This window comes from Aethalodelphis obliquidens, unplaced genomic scaffold (genome assembly GCF_003676395.1).
Source record: "Aethalodelphis obliquidens isolate GAN/ISIS:26980383/991018 unplaced genomic scaffold, ASM367639v1 scaffold2, whole genome shotgun sequence".
Lineage (NCBI taxonomy): Eukaryota > Metazoa > Chordata > Mammalia > Artiodactyla > Delphinidae > Aethalodelphis > Aethalodelphis obliquidens.
The window spans coordinates 32,671,036-32,693,869 of record NW_020837946.1 but is presented as its reverse complement, the minus strand read 5'-3'; the positions used below and the strand labels follow the sequence as shown (position 1 = coordinate 32,693,869).

Below are 22,834 nucleotides of genomic sequence, written 5' to 3'. Positions count from 1 at the left end.
GATTTTATACAGTAGCATGGATGAGTCATGCTTAATCATTGTGTTTTAGAGAAGACTGTCATGGAGCTCTGATGGCCAGAAACCCAGGAGTATGACCATTCATCTCAGTACCATGCCTTAAGCAGTTAGTTTTTGAGATCACTGGGATGATTCAGAGGAGTTGCAGGGAAAGCCACAATGTGGGTACTACTTCTGGCTCTGCAGCTTAATAGTCATGGGATCTTAGGCAAAGAAGTCACCTCTCTGAACTTTAGTTTTCTTATGTGATTTTAGGAAATGCTGATGCCAGTGCTGTCAGTTAAATGGCTAGTGAGTGTGAAAATTACTTAAAAATCTGGAAGCAGACACATGTTATCATCTCCTTTCTATTTTGTTAGGTAAGTTTATTCATCCCTTAGGAAAGCCACAAGTTGCTGGTCACGGAAAATGATCCCATAAAATTCATTTTACCTTGTAAAGTATAATATAGTCAAGGATGTTGAGCTGAATCATAATAAAAATAGGTAACACTGACTGATGGCTTTCCAGGTGCCAGGCTTGGTGCTTACATGAACCCTGTGAAGCCAGGTACTGCTAGTTACTGTCTTATACATTGCAAAATTGGAATTAGATTAATTTATCCATGGTCATACATCTGGGAAATGTCAAAATCTGGCTTTGAACCAATTCTGATTCTAGAACTCAGACTTACTGCTACTTCTCCTATGACAGTGACATTAATAAAGTATAGGTGTTTGGTATCATCGCAGATTCTGTGCCCTTGGGTCATAGCCTTGTTTGTTCTTTGTGGTCTTCTTCATTGCTTCAACTGCTGGCATCTTGGTTCAGAGGGTGAAAACAAAGTAACCTGGTTAGACACCACTTCCTGACCAAGATAGGTAGTGACACAAATCCTCAAGCTCTGGGTTTTAACGTTGCTATAGCTGCAGAAATTCAAAAGAAATATTTTCTTTAATTTGGGGAGCACGTCTGTTAGAGAGGCAGAAAGTAGCAACTTCACATTTTTGGTGGATTTTTTTTTTTTTAACTGACTTTTTGAGGTAAAGACTTAATGAAAGTAATTTTTTAACCTCAATTACTTGGTATGCCCATTTCAGACAGACTATAAAATGAAATCACCTAGACCAGGGCTCCCCAACCTTTCTGGCACCAGGGACCGGTTTCGTGGCAGACAGTTTTTCCATGGACCGGAGCGGGTAGGGGGTTCAGGCGGTAGGTAATTCAAGCGAAGGGTAGCAGCACATGAAGCTTCGCTAGCTCGCTGGCTCGCCGCTCATTTCCTGCTGTGTGGCCCGGTTCCTAACAGCAGGGGGTTGGGAACCCCTGACCTAGGATCACAATTTAGTTCATATATAATATTAACAGTAGTTATTCCTGTTTGGTAGGTTGGTGGATCATTTCTTTGTCGTCTACTTTTACAGACTTTTAAATGAGAGTATTACTTTGAATTGGGATAAAGAAAACAACTCTTTTTTCTTTAATGTAAAAACATGCCCTTCAAAATCTTACCTGATGACACCACTCAGACCTTTATCTCCAGGTTGTACTTATTTTTGGACATTGGTTTATTTACACCACTGACTAGAGAACCATGTCTTGACTTTAGATGCCAAGGACAGTTCTTGCTGAACTCTTTAGTCTTCTTTTAAATGGCACATAAAACATGGAAGAAATTTTATGTTGGGCTTATGGATGTGACCCATCCTAACGAACAAACGTTTTTCTTCCTATCCTGTTCTATAGGTTTTCTTTGCTATATTTAAATACCTTACTGTTGTGTTTTAAATGCATTACTTTCAATACTGCTGAATTAGTTAATATTTTAAAGTTTGTGTTTCCTTCCTAGTTTAATGTCTATATGCCAAGATTCTGGGTCTGCTTCATTGCTCAAGGTAAGGAAATGCAGGGCTCTGCCCGTGCTATGGAAGGTAGAAACAACTGGATCAATCAATCCTGCCTTGCTTTTTATTCCTCCCTTCAACAAATCAGGTTAAATGTTATGGCTTATATTTCACTGGTTATTGCTTCTAGGCTCAAAATTCTGCTATTTGTTTGTATTTTGTTACTGAGAGTATTTACACAAAGAACACACATCCTGTTATTTCCCATATCTTACGCCACGAAGTCCCTCCTGCATGAAGTAAATTAGAATCAGTCTCACAAAGATATTAATTGCCCTGGTTTTATTTTCATTCTGTGGTATCTGTATCATTCAAACTACTTTCTTATTACTATGGTCCTGAGGTAAAACCCAAGTTTTTGAATAGAGAAACAATAACTGGATTTGTATTGTATTGAACACTTGAGCAAATAAACTTTGCTTTATGCCATCTTGTAATCTTTATTAAAAGAGGCTCAGAAAAATAGCACATTCAAACTTCCTTTGTTCATATGCTGTAAGACCTCTACACTTCCAGATGGTCTATAAAGATAGCTATGTGAAATATCCATAGTTGAAATACAAACACTTTTTCATTGTGCAAATACCGAAACCTGTTTCGTTAAAATACAGTTTGTTTCTAATCACATCAGTTATGTTTTACAATTAATGAAAGATTTCAAAAAATACAAAGTTATACCAATTTGATCTTAATCTGCCCTGGTATTCCTGCCTCTCTTATAAAGTGGCTGAAGAAAGATTAGGCAAATTTTTAGTTCTTCTGGGGCTCTTCTAAGTTTAAATGCATTCTTATTTGGTATTAAAAAGTATAACATAGCTATTTCCCCCCATTTAATATAAAAAGCATCCATCTATTTGAAAGAGTTGTTCTCAGCCCACCCTTGGTTAAGGTTAATTAATATACTTCTTATTGAATGGTTATTCTAGATTTAACCAGGAAGCAACTGATCACTTTTCTGTTCTCTGTTTATCCTGTCCTTCCTGTCACTCCCTACTGAATATGTGCTTGGTTTCTTATTTTAGTTTGTCTTTTATTTTAGCTTTCCTATTATACCTATTTTAGGTGTAATATAGCCAAATTTCTGTTTCTGGACCTTAAATTAATGACTGAGCTTCAAATAATCTTGAGAAAATGTGAATAGTTACCTTCATTTTAATAGCAAAGTTTTAAATGTGCACTTCAAAAATGCAGTCAGACTTGCTGAAATTATAACTAGACTTGCTAAGGCAGTTAATGTTGCTCTGAGGCTAAACAAGCAACTACATACTCTGTTGAAAGCGAAAATGTTAGAGAAATTAAGAACTGAAGAATAAAAATCCTTGTATGTTTCTATTTTTTGATAACCTTTGCTCTTGGAAAATTGGGGTTAGTATCCCCTTCACATTCATGGTCTAGGATTTGGGCCTGGAGAGACTAGTGATTTTCCTCTGCGTTGAGTGTCTTTGTTTACATGAAATAACAAGGACTGCTCTGCATGCATGTGAGGAAGCGATACAAATATTTTTGAACTAATGCATTAGTGAAAATGAAAGAAAAATGGCAAAAACGCAAGACATAAAATTAACATTTTCTGAGATACTTCAAAGTTGAAAGCACAGAGCAACCATGGGTATAGAATTTAGATAGTGATTCATAATTATAACCCCTGGTGATTGAATTTTGGTGGAACAAAGACAGTATTGCATTCTGGGGCATTAAACTGAATAAAAAGGGAGAGTTACAAAATGCTTCTTAATGGTTAACCAAGTAAAGAAATAGGAATAAGCGTGTGAAAATATTTTAAGGAAGGATTTACATAACCTTAAGTCCATGTTTCTGACCCTCAGATACGGTCTTTCCAGCCTACACACTACTTGACCACAGTTGTGGTTTTCTAAATAGCTTGTGGGCAGTTCAGACTGTAGTTAGGCCAGACTGTTGTGGATGGGAAGTGGACTGCATTTTATCTGCCCTAGTCCATTCCTAAAAAATGTTTTTCTGTATACAGAGACTCAGAGATTACAAGCAGTTCTCTTGTAAATAATAATTAAGCCTGTTTAGAACTAGGAGTACAATGAAAACTACTGTGAACGTCTTAGTTAAAATGTTTTCTTATGCAGATGCAATGGACTGGATGACAAACAAGACACCTGGTGAACTGCCTCAGAACTAAAGGGTGGATGGGAAAAAAGAATAGGAAACTGAGTGACTGTGTGTATACAGTGGCTATGTTTTCATTAGCTTATGCTAACTTCATTAAATAGCCTTCCTTCCAATACTTAGACTCTAAACCTTTTAAGGGTAAGTTTGTCCTTAGTAATCAAATAGAGCCTCAGATGATGTCACCCACAGAAAAGTGGAAAAACACTCCCTTACTGATGGTATAGAGCTTTCTGTAACTTTGCCAGAAAGCATTCTGGGTTAAATCATGTCAAGAAATGTGGGGGTAGTAAGTATTGCAAATCTGTACGAGGGTAAGTTAATTAGAATTCTTTTTCCTCATTCAGATAGAAGTTTCTGGGTCATTTCAGGAACACTACTGCCAGTTGCTCAGGGAGTATCCTCCCCTCATTTTCTTTCAGGAAGCATATGAATACAGTACATTGTAGTAGCAATGTGTGAAGAATCAAGCCTGAAGACACTTGGACAATGTCTGAAGTACCACCAGAGGATGGACATTCTTGTGGTTTATAAAATGGGAAGAGAGGTTTTTCTGTTTATGCAAAGGATGGACTTCTTAGCAAATAAATCATCCTGCTACTTCCCCAAGAAAATTCAATAATGAAATCGGGGGGTGTCCATGATTTTGTATGAAGGAAAAAAACTAAGGAATATTACATTTTAGCTTCCAAGTGGAGAAAACAAGCACCAAGTTTCTCTGTGATTTCACTGAAGCAAATTGAGTTCTCAAATCTTATTCTACCTTTCTAACTAAAGAAAAAACTGGTCTGGTTCTAGTGCTATTTTCCACAACAGAGAATTCCCCCTGCCACCGTTTTATTTAAAAACCAACCCCCAATCACAACCCAGTTTACATGCTGTCCTTTCTCTAGATACAGAATTCTCACAGCCAGCAAGGCAACTTATACATAAAAGGCTTTCCAAACAGATAAACACAACTCCTACTGATAATTATTCCTAGCTGTTATTTTTGAACTAACTTTTGGTATGTATTTCAGACTCAATAGTTTCTAATATTTTCCATATATTATCAACAGCTGCAAATCCAAGATATTAAAGAGATAATGTATTAAAACGTGGTCCTTTCCATCTGTCTAACCTTGCAAACACAAGGTTTTCGTATATGGGTGACAACATAAACTCCTTTCCACAAAGGCAGTTAAGTTGCAAAATTGGTGTCTCAAGGCCATCGAAGTGGCATCATAACTTCAGTCAAGCATTAAGAAGTTCATCATCTGAGTGTCCAATAGCATCTGGGTTTGAAAGCGGATCCAAGTCTGCAAATAGATTGAACCAGGCTGACATGTCTTGGTTACCACTGTTGGGAGCTATTAAAAAAGAAAAAAACACATTAGAGTCTCAGATTTTAAAAATCACATTATTGTACCACTTTTATGATTTTAAAGTAGATGCTTCTTTTGAATCAAATTTAAGAAGTTGACAAGTATAAACATCAATTACGTCTCCTTGAGGATAATTTTGAAAAGCTAATGCAAATAACCTCATGCTTTGCTGAGGCTATTTAAGTAATTGCATGTTGCTCTGAGAAAGGACTTGATTAAAAGTGAAAAGGCAGGAAGTAGAAGGCTCTCAGGTAAGTTCAGAATTTAACCTTTGTTCCTACAAAGTCGGAACATTACACTTGTAAACTTAGTATTTAAAATCTATATTTATTATAAAAGTAATATTAAAATACTAGACATAGGGGGGAAAATCCCCTAATCCTATCACATTTCCATGTGTACTTTAAAATTTTTGATAAATATATTATGGAAAAATACATATATATATATATATTATGGAGTGGGTTATGTCTCGGATACGACTTCCTGTTTGTTACCTGGCTGGAAAATTGCATATATCGATAGTGTACAAGTTGTGTGGCAGATAGTCAAGGATACACATCTATACTGAAGGCTGGGACTAGTAAAAAACTGTGCAGGGCGCAGACAGTGGGTCATCTCAGAAAGCTAGGCTCTTGAAGGCCAGGGCGTCCAGAAAGCAGGGCTGAGAGCCAGGGGACAATCTAAAGACCTAAGACCAGGGACGCAGTGGGCAAAGGATGGAAGGCAGTCCTGCTCAGAAGAGTCTAAGGCAACCCTCTCTTATAATCACTCATGGTTACCAATTTCCACGGATCAGAGGGCTGGAGTTTGGGCTGTGGGGATCCCAAGCCTCAGGGATCAGGACAGAGTGAAAGGCTGCATTGTGTGTCCAGTTCTGCTTCTGGGAACCCCAAGGTAGTGCCAGTGATACCCACACAAATTCTGGCTTTGAGTCCTGGGTATACTACCTACTAATAAGTAATAATGGGCAAGTCATTTAACTTCAGGGGCCCTTGCTTCCTCATCTGTAAAGTAATGGTCATATAATTTATTATTTTTAAAATTTTTATTGGAGTATAATTGCTTTACAATGTTGTGTTAGTTTCTACTGTACAGCAAAGGATTGTAGGCAAATAGCAGCTTTCCCAATACCTCAGCCTTTTCGTGTTCAATTCTGAAATTTACTCACTTTTATAGTCTCTATTTTTAATAATTTAGCACAATTCAGTTTACTGAGTTTAAGAAGAGAAAACTATAATTATGAATAGTCTGAATCCCTAAGGGATGGCTGTATTCAGAAGTGGCTGCTGTGAATCTGTGATTTGCTTGGAATTGATGGATTCCCCAATCGATTTATCCCAAAGCATTAGGAAGAATTAAAATAGGGTTCCAGGAGTCCACAATGATACATACCAACAAATAAGTAAAAAATGAGGGACAAGACAAAGCTTTTCCATATAGTAGAACGTAACTAATAAAGGCGGAGGGGAGACGTGATGGAAGACCGCCATTTGGCAACAGCCACCGCAGGAATTATCAACGAATGCTAAATTAGCGGGTGCAACTTTGATACTCAGAAATAAGCCATTCACACAGTTGCAAAATATTTTTCCACATGATAATTATTAATTACAAAGGGAAAAATATAATAGTAATTTGACAGTGAACAAACCTGGCCGGCACCACCTTAACCAAGTGATCAGAGTTAACGTTATAAGCAATAGGACAAAATAGACATCATGTGCCTCCTGATATGGTTTATTAAGAACACACAACATCGTTCCTGTGCTGCTAGTCTTGCCAAAATGCATAACACGAGTCTAATTATGAGACAACATCAGATAAACCCAACTCAAGGAATATTCTACAAAACAAATGGCCTGTACACCACAAAAAAAGCCAAAACGATGAAAGACAAAGATTGAGGAACTTTTCCAGATTAAGAAACTAAAGAGACTTGACAACTAAATACAATGTGTGATCCTGGTTTGGATCCTGGACTAGGAAAAAAATCTTCTTTGTTACAAAATACATTAGTGGGACAATTGACAAAATATGAATAAGGTCTATAGATTACATAATAGCAGTGTGGCAATGTTAATTTCTGATTTTGATCACTGAATTGTGATTTTGTGAAAGAATGTCCTTGTTTTTAGGAAACAGATGCTTAAGTATTTAGGGGTGAAGGGGCATTATGCCTGCTACTTAGTCTCAGAATAATTTCAGTTCAGAAGAAATTACATACATATTACACACATAGAGAGAGACTAAGGTGAACATGGTGAAATCTAGGTGAAAACATATAGAAATATTTTGTATTTTTGCAAGCCTTTCTGTAGGACTAAAATTATTTGAAAAATTTTAAATATTGATACCACAAGGATTCAGAAGTCAGCCTGAAAGGGCTCCCACTGGTCAACACAGGGGCAATTTGAGCACCAAAATGATTAAGTACAGTAGTGATTATAAACCATCGAAAAAATACGAATCTATTCTGACAATAAATACATTCGTAAATGGGGAAGAAGGTATTTTTTTGTTTACAGCAGGGTATTGATGGATGGTGGAAGGAGCCAATTGTATATAGCATGTGAATTATATGTCAATAAGGATGTTTTAAAAATGTGATTAATGGATGAATGGATAAACAAAATGTGGTATATCCATACAATGAAATATTATTCAACTTTAAAAAGAAAGGAAATCCTGTCACATGCTACAACCTGGATGAACTTTGAGGACATTATGCTAAGTGTAATAAGTCAGTTACAAAAAGACAAATACATTCCACTTATATGAGGTATCTAAAGTAGTCAAATTCATAGAAACAGAAAGTAAAACGGTGGTTACCAGGGCTGGGGAGAGAGAATGGGGAGTTAGTGTTTAATGGGTGGAGTTTCAGATTTGCAAGATGAAAAGTTCTGGAGATCCGTTTCACAGCAATGTGCATATACTTAACATTACTGAGCTGTACACTTAAAAATGGTTAAGATGCCAATAAAGATGTTAAAAAAAATGGTTAAGATGGTAAATTTTGTTATGTGTTTTTACAATAAACAAAAGTGGAGGGAGTGCTAGGGTTGGAAAAATCACTTTTCATCCATCACAATAAAGACTGAATGAGGCAAAAAGCAACAATGGATGCTAAATCTATGTGGAAATTCTGACAAAGAGCAGGACGTGTACAAGGTCGCAAAGTGTCTCCCCACAGACTGCTTAGTAATTGCAAGGGAAGATCAAATAAAACAAAATAGTAATTGTATAGGAGAAAAACTGGACAACACCTTGATAGAGTGGTCAACATTAACAACACCCATGAGGGAGAGAGGAATAACTTTGAGATGTGAAACCCTGAGAAAGGAGCATCACCTATGTGTATTCTAGTCAGGATAACCTGACTAGATATATTCAGGATAACGAATAACCTAAATTTAATTATAAGGAGACCTCAAATAAAACTGAAATAAGGAGCAGTCTATTAAAAACAAAAAACAGTGGACCAGAGGGGCTATATTCTTTTAAAATGCCCATGTCCAGAAATCAAAGAGAAGTTGTGGAAATGTTTCAGATTAAAAGAGACTAAAGGGACATGGCAACTGAATACAATACATGACCCTAGACTCTCTGTCCCAGAGGGGGACAGTGCCATAAAGGACATTATGGAGTCAACTCACAAAAATGGAATACACATACATGGTGGATCATAGAAAAGGATTATGTTAATATTAACAGCCATACTATGGTTGTGCAAGAGAATATACCTATTCTTAGGAAACACAAACTGCAGCATTAAGGGGTAAAGGGTCATGGTGTATGTAACTTACCCTCAAGTGGTTCAGATAAAATAACACACGCATTACACACACACACACAAGCCTGCATAAAGCAAACGGGGTAAAATACAACAGGTGAATCTGAGTAAAGGATATACATGTGTTCTTTGTGCCATTTTCATTTATGAAATATTTCTGTACGTCTGAAATTATGTCCAATTAAAAAGGTAAATCAGCATCAGTGACTAAGATTAATATGTATCTAAGATCCTGCAAGACAGAGAATGTGTCAATTTTCTATGTATATCCTACATGGTAATTACAACATGGACCAGCTCTGCAGACAAAATATAGTAAGTACGCCTAGAGCCCGTGCTCCGCAACAAAAGAAGCCACTGCATTGAGAAGCCCACGCACCACAATGAAGAGTAGCCCCCACTCACTGCAACTAGAGGAAACCCGGGCACAGCAACAAAGACCCAACACAGTCAAAAATAAATAAATTTAAAAAATATATATAGTAAGTACTCAATATATATTAGCAATTACTACGTACCAGGCCTTATGCTAAGACCCTGGGCGCGTTCTTTGTCAATAGGCATTCTGTAAACAAAGGGCATCTTCTATCCCTAATGGTATTATCCATTATCAACAAACCTTAACACAAAATATAAAAGATTAAGGTACAGAATTTAGTTTACTATGGCAGCTCACAATTTCTGTTCAATTCTTTCCACAGTGAGGGATAGCTAGATACAGCTTTCATTTTAATTCATTATTAACAAAGTACTTTTCTGGACAATATGAGGTGAAGACTGTAACATGGTCCTTTTCTAAATTTACCTGAATTTGACTGATTGTTAATATGATGGCATATTACTTGTGATAATATAAGTAAATAACTTACATTTTGTTAATTTCTTTGGACTCTGTGAAGGCACTGACTGGTTATCAATGTGTGAAAGAGGAAGTTCTAATCCCCCTTGGGAGGCCCAGCCTGGAGAAAGAGAAATAATGAATTATCCATTATTAATCAAGTAGAAAGTAGCATCAGCAAAACAGGAAAAGGGGAAAATATCTAATAAAAGTCCTCCAATCTTTGTACCAGGGCAATATTCCACAGTATAAGACATATATCTGCTATTATGAATTTTATTCAAATCATCTAAGTTTAGTCCCAGCTAGAGTTAGACTTTCTTACATTTTGCAAAGTGGTTCTGAAATAAATATATAAGCCTTTTTTCTTTAAAACAATGGCAAATGGATAAGGTGTAGAAAGAGAAGCTGTAAGGAGTCAGGAAGAGAGGAAATAAACATGACAATTAGAATCCTGAAACCTATGAATAATAGGTTTATACCCTTTGACTTGGTAATCCCATTCCTAGAAATTTATCTTAAGGAAATAATTTAACTGAAGGAAAAAGTACATGCATGATTTTGTTTATTGCAGCATTATCTATAACATGAAAAAGTAGAAACAATAAGGAAGGAATTAAGTGTATTATGGTGGACAAATGTGATGAAATATGATATACTCCTTAAAAAGTATCATTATGAATACTAGTAACACAGGGCAATGTCTACTGTAACATGAAAACGTATTTATACTATAATTAAAACACAGCACTAGAAAGGAACTTAGATTATCTGGCCTACTACCTTCCTTGTACAGTAGAGATCATCTGAGGCCCAAGTTCTTACTTGGGGCGCCTAGAACATAGATCTTTAAACCCTCAGGGCAGCTCATCTTCCTGGTCTACATCACAGGAGAAAAAGAGGTAGACATAAAGGAGAGACTAGTGAAGTAGGAAGAGTCCTGTGCGGGGAGAAGTTTTAACAGTTTAAACTGCCTGATGACTCAGCAAGACACTCAAACACAATTGCCTTGGCTATTACGTGGGAATATCCCGTCAGCCTGCAGGCAGGAACCAAGACAGACGTTCTGACTAGTGCAGAAATCCTGTTGATATTGTACGGCCAGAAAATAAGAGAAGAGTCCAGAGCTGCTGGTGATGTGGCAAGTGAAGGAGAGAGAGCAGGAGTTCATAGCAGACAGTGAATCAGTTTGTAAATCTTTATAACTATTGGGCCATCGATATGCCACACGAGAATAGCTGCTGTCTAAAATTTTACCACAAGCAAAACATCTGAATTATCCTAGACAGGGGGACTCGTTATCAAATAGTACGGTCCATTCTTACTTTTAGGTTATTTAACCAATTCTTAACTGAGTCATTATTTAACTGATATTTATTTTATTTATTGAGCTAACTTTTATGCTGCTGTCATAGAAAGCACCAAGATAAATCACCCCACAGATCATGCCCTTGAGGTGCTTGAAGATTGGATAAAGCATGATGGTCTTGCAGATAAAGTATGAACATAATTATTTTAATACAAAGTACAATGCATTAAGACACCGTGAGGTGCCGTGAGGCTGAAAGACAGGGATATAAGGCAGGATAAACTATGATTGCAGGGCTTCCCTGGTGGTGCAGTGGTTAAGAATCCGCCTGCCAACACCAAGCCCTGGTCCAGGAAGATCCCACATGCCACGGAGCAACTAAGCCCATGCGCTACAACTACTGAGCCTGCACTCTAGAGCCTGTGAGCCACAACTACTGAGCCCATGAGCCACAATTACTGAAGCACACCTAGAGCCCATGCTCCGCAACAAGAGAAGTCTCCGCAATGAGAAAGAAGCCCGCGCACCGCAACAAAGAGTAGCCCCTGCTCGACGCAACTAGCGCAGCAACGAAGACCCAATGCAGCCAAAAATAAACAAAAATAAAATCTATATTAAAAAAAGAACTATGATCACATCCATGAAAACCAGTAAAGCACTGCAGGAGGCCAGAGGAGGGAGAAAGCATTTCCACTTGGCAGTACTGAGGGAGTCCTCAAGGTTGGTGTGGCGGAGGAAACACTGGATGGGAACCTAATATTTGGGCCCAAGTCCACACTCTATTAGAGAACATTACAGCCAAAGAGGGGCATGAACAAAGATGCCTCAGAAGGGTCTGGAAACAGTACGGTTACCGAAAATAGCAGGTATTTTGAAATAAGGTAGGAGATAAGGGTGGAAATGCAGGCACAGGCAGGTTTGATCCTGGGGCCAATGGTGCTTTATTTTTGAAAAATGTAAGCAGGGTGCTGACATCTGAATCTGCTTCATAGAGAGAGAACTTTGGAGGAAACATGGAAGACGAATTGGGGTTTGGGAGACCTGTTAGGAGGAGTCACAGTAACCCAGGAAACCAAATGAGGTTCTAAATGGCAGAGGAGGAGGAGTGGGAAATTTGAGACACGTTTTAGAAACAGAATTGACAGGACTTCGGAACCAATATGGAAGTGGGGAGCAAAATGATTCCCAAAGTGTTGGGTTGGACACAGGATGGTGGAATAGCAGGTGAGTGGAGAGAGTCCTTGACATATAAGCAAAGCAGGTGACCCTTTCCTGCTCCCAGCTTTCCACCACAGTCCTCCATCCCCACTGCCTTGCCCTGAAGGCTGCTGTGGAACCAGCTCCAGACCTATTCCTTTTGCTCTTGTTAACTCTGAGCCCATAGGAAGAGAACACATCGAGTTTTGCTAGGTGGAACAAACAGTATCACTTGCCCTAGGCAGGGTAACTTAGCAGGTCAAGAGTTTTAAACAAGACACTGATTTTCTATGTAGAGAAGACACCTGGGAAAGTCAATGAAAAAATGTGGGGTTTAGTGGAGGTGGCAGGAAAGCAGCCCTTATTTCACTCTCGTTGACAGACTCCAATGATATTTGTTATTTTTCCCGTTGACTGGTGTGACTGCAGATTTTATCTAGTAGTACAGAAGCTAACTCAATCTCCTTGTTGATTTCAGCATCCACAGGCACATATTTTTGCTTCACAAAGATACAACAATTCGGGCTTCCCTGGTGGCGCAGTGATTGAGAGTCCGCCTGCCGATGCAGGGGACGCGGGTTTGTGCCCCGGTCCGAGAAGATCCCACGTGCCGCGGAGCGGCTGGGCCTGTGAGCCATGGCCGCTGAGCCTGCGCGTCCGGAGCCTGTGCTCCGCAACGGGAGAGGCCACAACAGTGAGAGGCCCGCGTACCGCAAAAAAAAAAAAAAAAAAAGATACAACAATTCAAGGGTATCCAAAGGTTGCATAGACACTTACTGTTGAAAGCTCCAGCAGCATGAAGGCCAAGGTCGAAGAGTTGTGAAGGAAGGAATCCTGAGGAGTGAGCAAGAGGCTCAGACCCCCCAGAAGGCTCCTGGGATGTAAGACTGGCCTTGGGGCTCCCAAAGACAGCCTGGCATTCCTGGGAAAATTCACTAGCACTCCAACAACCAGGACTTAGGAGGCTGTTCAGAAATGAGAATTCCTTCTCAAAATCATCTTCCAATGAATCTACTGGTACATCTTTCGCAACTGTTGAGTGAATATAAAAACAGAATGGTTTTTTTCTTTTTGAGGAAATGAGAGTAGGATATAGGGCAAATCAAGTTTGTTTCATTGTTCTCATACTTTATTAACATAATTTTTAATGAACAATTAAACTGATTAGGAGTTTATGTGAAAATAATTTCTAATTAGGTAGGCTACATATCAAAATGACATTTCACAATGAAAATATTAATAGTTATGAGTATTTATGTATAAAATAATTAAGCAACCATCTATGTAAGACAGAAACAGGAAATGCAAGGAGAAACTGAAACAAATTAAAAATAGGAGACTTTAATATACTACTCTCAGTAAAAAAACAGGCCAAGAGGACAAAAGTAAAGATATAAAAGATCTAAACAGCATAAAAAAACACGGTAGTTACTTTTGAATATAAGCAAACCCTAACAGAAAATGTACCTTTTTCTCAGGCACACACTGAAAATTCACAGAAATCAATTATAACTAAGGCACACACACAAACAGTTTCTTAAAATAGAAATATTACGAACAACATACTCTGATTATAATGCCATAAAATGAGACAACTTTTTTAATGAAACCAGAAAGATAAAAATCTCTTCCACTTGCACATTTTTATACCTTCTATTAAACAATTCTTGGTTGGAAGGGTAATGGAATTTCAGAAAAATGATAAAGAAGACATTTCACATCATAATCCATGGGATATTTAAATAACAACTACCATGAAAAATCATGACCCTAAATATCAATAAAATATAATTAATAAATAAATATTTATCATTATCAATAAAAATGAAAGATAGGGGCTTCCAGCATGATAGAATGATGAGGTCTAGGGACCCGCACGTCAGTTTTAAGTAACTGGTGAAAATGATTTTAAAAACAACCATTTAAAGTCTCTGGAAGTTGTTCCAAGGACACACACCAAGTGTAGAAATATTTACTCAAGAAAATCTATTAAAATTTAGAAAGAATGAAAGACTTGAACTAAGAACTACTCTCTTCCACCCACTTCTCAATTCAGCCAGATGAAAATTCGCTCTAGCCTGGCGGGAGTGGGGGAGTAGGAGAAGGATTAATTGCAAACAAGCATGAGAGAATTTGGGGGTAATGGGAATAGTCTAATAGTCAATTGTGATGGTTGCACAACTCTATAAATTTACTAAAAGTCATTGAATTTTATACTTACAATGGGTGAATTTTATGGTACTTAAATTATACCTTGATAAAGCTGTTAAAAAATCAAGAGATTTTGTACAACTCTATGTAAATAAATTAGAAAACCTAGACAAAATGAATAATTTCTGAGAAAAATATAATTTACTAAAATTGGTCCCAGTACAGATAGAAAGCTTAAACAGATCAATTTCCATAGAGAAGAAAACACAAAAAATCATAGGCCTAGATGTTTTCACAGGGCATAGATGCTGAAAAACCTGTTGGCAAAATTCAACAATCATTCCTAATAAAAACTCTTGAGAAAACAGGAATGTATGGATACTTAACACTGTCAAATATATACCTCAGTCCAAAAGCTAGCGTCTTAATTAATTCAGAAACAGTACAGGCATTGACACTAAGATCAGGAACAATACTATTTCACATTGTTCTGGTGGTAGTAACCAATGCAATTAAACAAAAGAAATTAATTACAGTCACAAGAATTGATAAAGAAAAAACAGGACTCTCTATTTGCAGAAGACATGATGGTATACCTGGAATGTTCCAGAAAATCAATGATAAAACTAACTCAAACTATAAGCAAGTTCAGCAAGGTAGCAGGATATATGGTTAACATGCAAAAATTGTATCAATACACAAAATAATAACCAGTTAAAAGATAAAATGGAAAGAAAATGTCATTTATAACGGCAATAAAAGAAATAAAATATTCAGAAATAAACTTAACAAGAAATGTTCAAAACCTCTAAGAAAAAACTATATCTGAAAGATAGACAAGTAAACTTTAATAGAAAGATGCCCTTTGTTTCTGCTTAGGATGTCTTGACATCAGCAAGCTGTCAGTTTTCATATTTAATGTGATCACAATAAAAGTATCAATGAGTTTTTTTATGGAGCTAGACAGTTTGATATAAAACTCATATTGAAAAATAAACATGCAAGAATAGTTAAGAAAATAATGAAACGAAGAGGAAGATACTAGTCCCACCAGATACAAAAACACACAAAAAAGTTTCTATGAAAGTCCAGAAATAGACTCAAATACACATAGAAATCTAGCATATGATTGGAAGTTATTTCAAATTACTGGGGCAAACATGGCATTTAAAAAAATAATATAAAGGATAGCCATTTGCAAAAAGATAACATTTAATCCATTGTTAACGCCATATTGCATGAATAAACTCCAAATGAATTGGAGATCTAAATATAAAAAATAAAACTATACAAATATTAGAAGAAAACATAAACGAACTCCTCTAACCTGGGTTTTGCATATGACAAAAACCAGATCCAATAAAATAAAAGATTAATAAATTTGACTACATAAAATGTTTAAAACTTTTTCATGGCAAGAAGCAACTATAGGAAAAGTCGAAAGACAAACTAGGAGAAAATGTTTGCAATGCTTGGCAGAGACATTCAAGGTAGTATTTACTGAGTACCTACATTGCTGGATGGTAGAGACACATGAGACAGTAAGATAAACACAGTGCCACATGTCCTCACAGTTACAGAGATACATTCCACAGGGCCGAAACATACAGAATAAGCAATTATTTAATTTCCATTGGCATGTGCTACAAAGTAGAAGTATAGGATTGCATTCCTGTGTAGAGACCTATACAGATTTTCATGTTATGGAAATAAATATTAAATAAAAACTAAAGAATTTTAAATAATAAAGTATCCATATATATAGTGAAATTATAATTTACCATTTTCAGAGTTAGAAAACTGAGGTGCTCCAAATTCTCTTATTCCAGAATGTTTTTCCTTGTGATCTTCAGTTGCTGAAACAAAAGCACATAAAAGATAGCTGAACAAGAAGAAATTTAGCATGCTTATTTACTATAGTTTTTTTTTTTTTTTTTTTTTTGCGGTACGCGGGCCTTTCCCATTGCGGCGCACAGGCTCCGATGCGCAGGCTCAGCGGCCATGGCTCACGGGCCCAGCCGCTCCGCGGCATGTGGGATCTTCCCGGACCGGGGCACGAATCCGTGTCCCCTGCATCGGCAGGCAGACTCTCAACCACTGCACCACCAGGGAAGCCCCCCTACTATAGTATTTTATGATAATGTGACCAAACTGTTCAACTGACCACATCAGATTATAATACATATATCTAAAAATTTAAAGAACCATATATAAAGACCACATATGTATATATATAACACTATATATATATATACAAATAAATTTGTAATACCCACAGGTATTCAGGTCCTCTGTTATATCTATGCCCTCTTGAAAGTTAAAAGTTTTCATATTTCATGTAAATTGGTGCAGTGGCTATGGAAAACAATATGGAGGTTCCTCAAAAAATTTAAAAATAGAACTACCATATAATCCAACAATGCCACTTCTGGGTATTTATCCAAAAAAATGAAAACACTATTTCAAAAAGTTAAATGCACCCCCATGTTCATTGCAGCATTATTTACAATAGTCAAGATATGGAAACAACCTAAGTGTCCATCGATGGGTGAATGGATAAAGAAAATGTGGTTCATATATACAATAGAACATTATTCAGCCATAAAAAAATGAATGATATCTTACCATCTGCAATGACATGGATGGACTTTGAGGGCATTATGCTAAGTGAAATAACTCAGAGAAAGACGAATACTGTACCATCTCACTTATATGTGGTATCTAAAGAACAAACAAAACCCGAGCTCACAGATGTAGAGAACAGTGCTGGAGGCCAGAGGCAGAGGCAGGGGTGGAGGCAAAATGAGCGGAGGGAGTCAAAAGGCACAAAACTTCCAAATAAATAAGTCATAACGATGTAATGTACAGCATGTCGACTATAGTTAATACTGTAGTGCATATGTGAAAGTTGCTAAGACAGTAAATCTTAAAAGTTTTCATCACAAGAAAAAATTTGTAACTGTGTATGAGGATGGATGTTAACTAGACTTACTGTGGTGATCATTTTGCAGTGTATACATATAGCCAAACATCATGTTGTACACCTGAAACTAACACAATGTTATATGTCAATTATACCTCAATTAAATAAAGTTTTTCACATTCCAAAGCCTATTCCTTCCCTGGTGGATTTGTTCTCATTCTATAGTCTCCGAAAGGCCATTTTATACAGCTGACCCTAACAATAAGGGTTTGAATTACACAGGTCCACTTATATGTGGATTTTTTCAATAAATACACTGGAAAAAATTTTGGAGATTTGTGACAATTTGAAAAAACTCACAGAAGAACCTCACAGTCAAGAAATATCAAAATCATTAAGAAAAATTAGGTATGTCATGAATGCATAAAATATATATACATACTAGTCTATTTTTATCATTTACTACCATAAAATACACACAAATCTATTATAAAAAGTTAAAATTTATCAAAACTTATGCACACATCATTGATATGGCACAATTTGCAGCTGAGAGAAATGTAAACAAACGTAAAGATGCAGTAATTAAATCATAACTGCATAAAATTAACTGTAGTAATTTCATAGCCACCTCCGGTTGCTACTGCAGTGAGTTCAAGTGTTGGGAGTATCAGCTTAAAATGCCGTGTGACACTAATCATCGCCACACGACCATTTCCTTTCTCCAATAAATTGTGTATCACAGTAAAAACTGATCTCTCAAGTCTTGCGTCTTTTTCATGTTTACGGTAATACTGTGAACTCTGAATAACACCACGGGACCCATAGGAAGTGCCACTAGTGATGCTGGAAGTGCTTCCAAGAAGCACAGAAAATTACAAGAAAATGTTGAAATGCTTGGTATGTATCATAGATTGAGGTATGCAGCTGCAGTTGCCCATTTCAAGATAAATGAATCCAGGGTAAGGACCATTGTAAAAAAAAAACAAAAGGAAATTCATGAAGCCATCACTGCAGCTGTGCCAGCAGGTGCAAAAACCTCACACATTTGGTAAAGTACCTTTTTATCTCGTATTAAAAATGCAGTTTTGGGCTTCCCTGGTGGCGCAGTGGTTGAGAGTCCGCCTGCCGATGCAGGGGACACGGGTTCGTGCCCCAGTCCGGGAAGATCCCACATGCCGCGGCGCGGCTGGGCCCGTGAGCCATGGCCGCTGAGCCTGCGCGTCCGGAGCCTGTGCTCCGCAACGGGAGAGGCCACAACAGTGAGAGGCCCGCGTACCGCAAAAAAAAAAAAAAAAAAAAAAATCAGCTTTTATGTGGGTGCAGGATTGCTATAAGAAAGGCATACCTATAGACTAATATGATTTGAGAAAAAGCAAAGTCATTATATGACAATCTAAAGCAAAAGGAAGGTGATGGATCTAATGCTGGAGAATTCAATGAGAGTAAAGGATGGTTTGATAATTTTAAAAAGGGGTTTGGCTTAAAAAAGGTCAAGATAACAGGAGAAACTGTGTTGAAAAAGATACAGCAGACGAGTTCCCAGATGACATTAAGAAAATCATTGATATGAAAGGATATCTGCCTGAACAGGCTTTTAATACAGACAAAACTGTCCTATTCTGGTAAAAAAATGCCACTAGGGACATTTATTAGTAAGGAAGAGGAGTGAGCACCAGGATTTAAGGCAGGAACGGATAGGCTAACTCTTCTGTTTTGTGCAAATGCAGTCAGATGCATGATCAGGACTGCCCTCATCTATAAAGCTGCCAACCCCCAAGCCTTGAAGGGAAAAGGTAGACACCAGCTGCCAGTCTTCTGGCTGTACAACAAGAAGGACTGGACCATGAAAACCCTTTTTCTGAATCGGTTTCACTGATGCTTTGTCCCTGAAGTCAGGAAGTTCCTTGCCAGGAAGGGACTGACTTCTAAAGTTCTTTTGAAATTGGACAATGCCCCTGGCCATCCAGAGCCCCAGAGTTAACACCGAAGGCATCCAAACAGTCTAGCAGTTACACTAGGCTACAATAATGCAATCATATTGCTGCTTCTTTGTTAGAGACGCATGAATCGTTACACCTGTAAATAAATATGAATCTTTTTCACATTATCTTTTTATTTTTGATGCCTAGTGTTAGTAATACATATAATATCTACAGTGTTTTCTATTATGTAAGACAATATTGATGTAGGTACTGATAGATGACCCATCTTGTAAACAATGTAAATGTACTGTATTCATAAATACAGCGCAGTACTGTAAAGGTATTTTATCATCCTTATAATTTTTTTTTTAATTTTAATTTATTTTTGGCTACATTGGGTCTTCATTGCTGCTTGTGGGCTTTCTCTAGTGGCAGCGAGCGGGGCCTACTCTTTGTTGCGGTGTACGGGCTTCTCATTGCGGTGGCTTCTCTTGTTGTGGAGCACGGGCTCTAGGTGCGCAGGCTTCAGTAGTTGCAGCATGAGGGCTCAGTAGTTGTGGTACATGGGCTTAGTTGCTCCGTGGCATGTGGGATCTTCCTGGACCAGGGCTTGAACCCGTGTCCCCTGCATTGGCAGGCAGATTCTTAACCACTGCTCCACCAGGGAAGTCTCTTCCTTATAATTTTCTTAATAACTTTCTCTCTTCTCTAGCTTTATTGTAAGAATACAGTATACAATACATATAACATACAAAATATGTGTTAATTGATTGTTATCGGTGAGGCTTCCATTCAACAGTAGGCTATTAGTAGCTAAATTTTGGCAGAGTCAAAAGTTACATGTGGGTTTTCGACTGCACGGCGGCCAGAGGGTAGGGGTGGGGAGGCGGTTGGTGTCCCTAACCCCTACGTTGTTCAAGGGTCAACTATATTTTGTTCTGCCTGCTCTTCACGTCTCTGACACAACAGATATTCTTATTTATTTATTTATTTATGGCTGTGTTGGGTCTTCGTTGCTGCGCGCGGCGAGCGGGGTCTACTCTTCGTTGTGGTGCGCAGGCTTCTCACTGCAGTGGCTTCTCTTGTTGTGGAGCACGGGCTCTAGGTGCGCGGGCTTTAGTTGCGGCACGCAGGCTCAGTAGTTGTGGCTAACGGGCTCTAGAGCACAGGCTCAGTAGTTGTGGCATACGAGCTTAGTTGCTCCGCGGCATGTGGGATCTTCCCGGACCAGGGAACGAACCCATATCCCCTGCACTGGCAGGCGGATTCTCAACCACTGCGCCACTGGGGAAGCCCCAGGTATTCATTTTATGTTGAATGAATGAATAAATGATTGGATATGTTGTGCTTTTTTTTCAAATCCGTGATAATTCATTACATAGCAATAGAAAACAAATACACTTAACAATACATTATTACTTGAGGTTATTCCTTGAGGATTATAATTTTTCAAGTTAATAACACATGGGTAATATTCCCCATTCTGCCTTCTACTGGTTTATTTGCTCATGTCTGTATCAGACTCAGGATTTCCTGGTGGAGGAGTGGAGCTGGTCATCTCTGTGTTCCCTGGGCCTAGCACAGGCCTTGGACAGATGCTCTAAGACGAGCTGACACTTGGCAAAACTGTGAAGTTGATGCAATTTTTGTGCCAAACTTCCATATCCTATACTGCATGGTTTGGGGACCTGGAAATAGTAACAGCTAATGTGGCTACAGAGCTTACTGAGTGCCTGGCGCTTTTCTCAGGGCTTGGTGCACGTTAACCTTGGTGATCCTCATAAAAACCCTACCGGATACCACCATAACCATGGCATCCCCACCTTGCAGATGAGGCACTAGTAAGGCAAGAAGTCGAGTAACTTGCTCAAGGTCACACAATTAATTAACAGTGGAGCTCAGGTTCAAACCAGACAGCCTGGCTCAAATCTGTGTTCCTAACAGGGTATGTTGTACTTTTAATTCAAAGGCTGCTTTATTCTTCTAAGAGCTGTGCATAGCTGTGAGCAGCATCTCCACATTTCTCATTTAGAGTAGTGATTTCATATGAAGGGAAAGATCAAACATACGTACTTAAAAGACAGCATATTTTTTTAATGTTTAACATTAAAAAATAAAACATACAAACAAAAAACCCATAGGCAAACATTTTTTTAAAAAATTATCTCTAAGTTTTGGGCCTATATTGGGATAAATTATGCCCTATTACTACACTAGGAGCCAGTTTCTTAGAGTCTGTTTCCCATGTCTCTACCTAATTTGCAACCCAGTATAGACAGAGACCAAAAAAAAAAAAAAAACCTCCAAGGTAGGGAATTCCCTGGTGGACCAGGAGTTAGGACTTGGCATTTTCACTGCTGGGGCCAGGGTTTGATCCCTGGTTGGGGAACTAAGATCCCTCATGCTATGCAGTGTGGCAAAAAAAAAAGAATGACAAAAAAAAAAAAATCCAAGATTTTTACATCTTCAACTATTATTAGGACCATTTTTTTCTTTTTGTGGTACCCGGGCCTCTCACTGTTGTGGCCTCTCCCATTGCAGAGCACAGGCTCTGGACCCACAGGCTCAGCGGCCACGGCTCACGGGCCGAGCCGCTCCGCGGCATGTGAGATCTTCCTGGACCCAGGCATGAACCCGTGTCCCCTGCATCGGCAGGCGGACTCTCAACCACTGTGCCACCAGGGAAGCCCCAGGACCATTTTTAATTAAAAAAAATTTTTATTGCAATATCGTTGATGTACAATATTATATGTTACAAGTGTACAACATAGTGGTTCATAATTTTTAAAGGTTATGCTCCATTTATAATTATTATAAAATGTTGACTATATTCCCTGTGTTGTACAATGTATACTTGTAGCTTATTTATTTTATACACAGTAGTTTGTACCTCTTAATCCCTTAGCCCTATTTTTCCCCTCCCCTCCTCCTTCTCCCCACTGGTAACTACTAGTTGGTTCTCTATATCTGTGTGCCTGGGGTTTTTTTGTTATGTTCACTAGTGTGTTGTATTTTTTAGATTCCACATATAAGTGACATCATACAGTATTTGTCTTTCTCTGACTTATTTCACTTAGCAGAATACCCTCTAAGTCCATCCATGTTGTTGCAAATGGCAAAATTTCATTCTTTTTTATGACTGGGTACATATACACTACATCTTCTTTATCCTTTCATCTATTGATGGACATTTAGGTTGCTTCCACATCTTGGCAATTGTAAGTAATGCTGCTATGAACATTGAAATGCACGTATCTTTTTGAATAACTGTTTTGGGGGTTTTTTTGCATATAT

At 38.0% G+C, this 22,834-nt stretch overlaps 2 protein-coding genes across 4 annotated transcripts in view; one reads left to right on the top strand and one right to left on the bottom strand.

Moving 5' to 3' along the window:
* FAM117B (family with sequence similarity 117 member B) overlaps positions 1-4,536 on the top strand; it is a 95,653-nt gene extending 91,117 nt beyond the window's left edge. Inside the window, exons 8-9 of one of the 3 annotated variants that reach the window (XR_003436524.1) lie at positions 274-377; positions 1,847-1,892. Coding sequence is in view for 2 of the 3 variants with exons in the window: in XM_027123780.1 (XP_026979581.1) it covers positions 1,847-1,892; positions 4,463-4,489 (73 nt within the window). In the remaining variant the exon portion in view is untranslated. The other 2 variants (XM_027123780.1, XM_027123781.1) reach the window with 2 other exon arrangements.
* Positions 2,211-22,834, bottom strand: part of ICA1L (islet cell autoantigen 1 like) — a 67,687-nt gene continuing 47,063 nt past the window's right edge. The window contains exons 10-13 of the mRNA XM_027123787.1: positions 16,474-16,548; positions 13,319-13,573; positions 10,067-10,156; positions 2,211-5,389 (exon numbers count right to left, since the gene is read on the bottom strand). Coding sequence (XP_026979588.1) covers positions 5,274-5,389; positions 10,067-10,156; positions 13,319-13,573; positions 16,474-16,548 — 536 coding nt within the window. The 3' untranslated portion in view covers positions 2,211-5,273. The remainder of the gene's footprint in view (positions 5,390-10,066; positions 10,157-13,318; positions 13,574-16,473; positions 16,549-22,834) is intronic.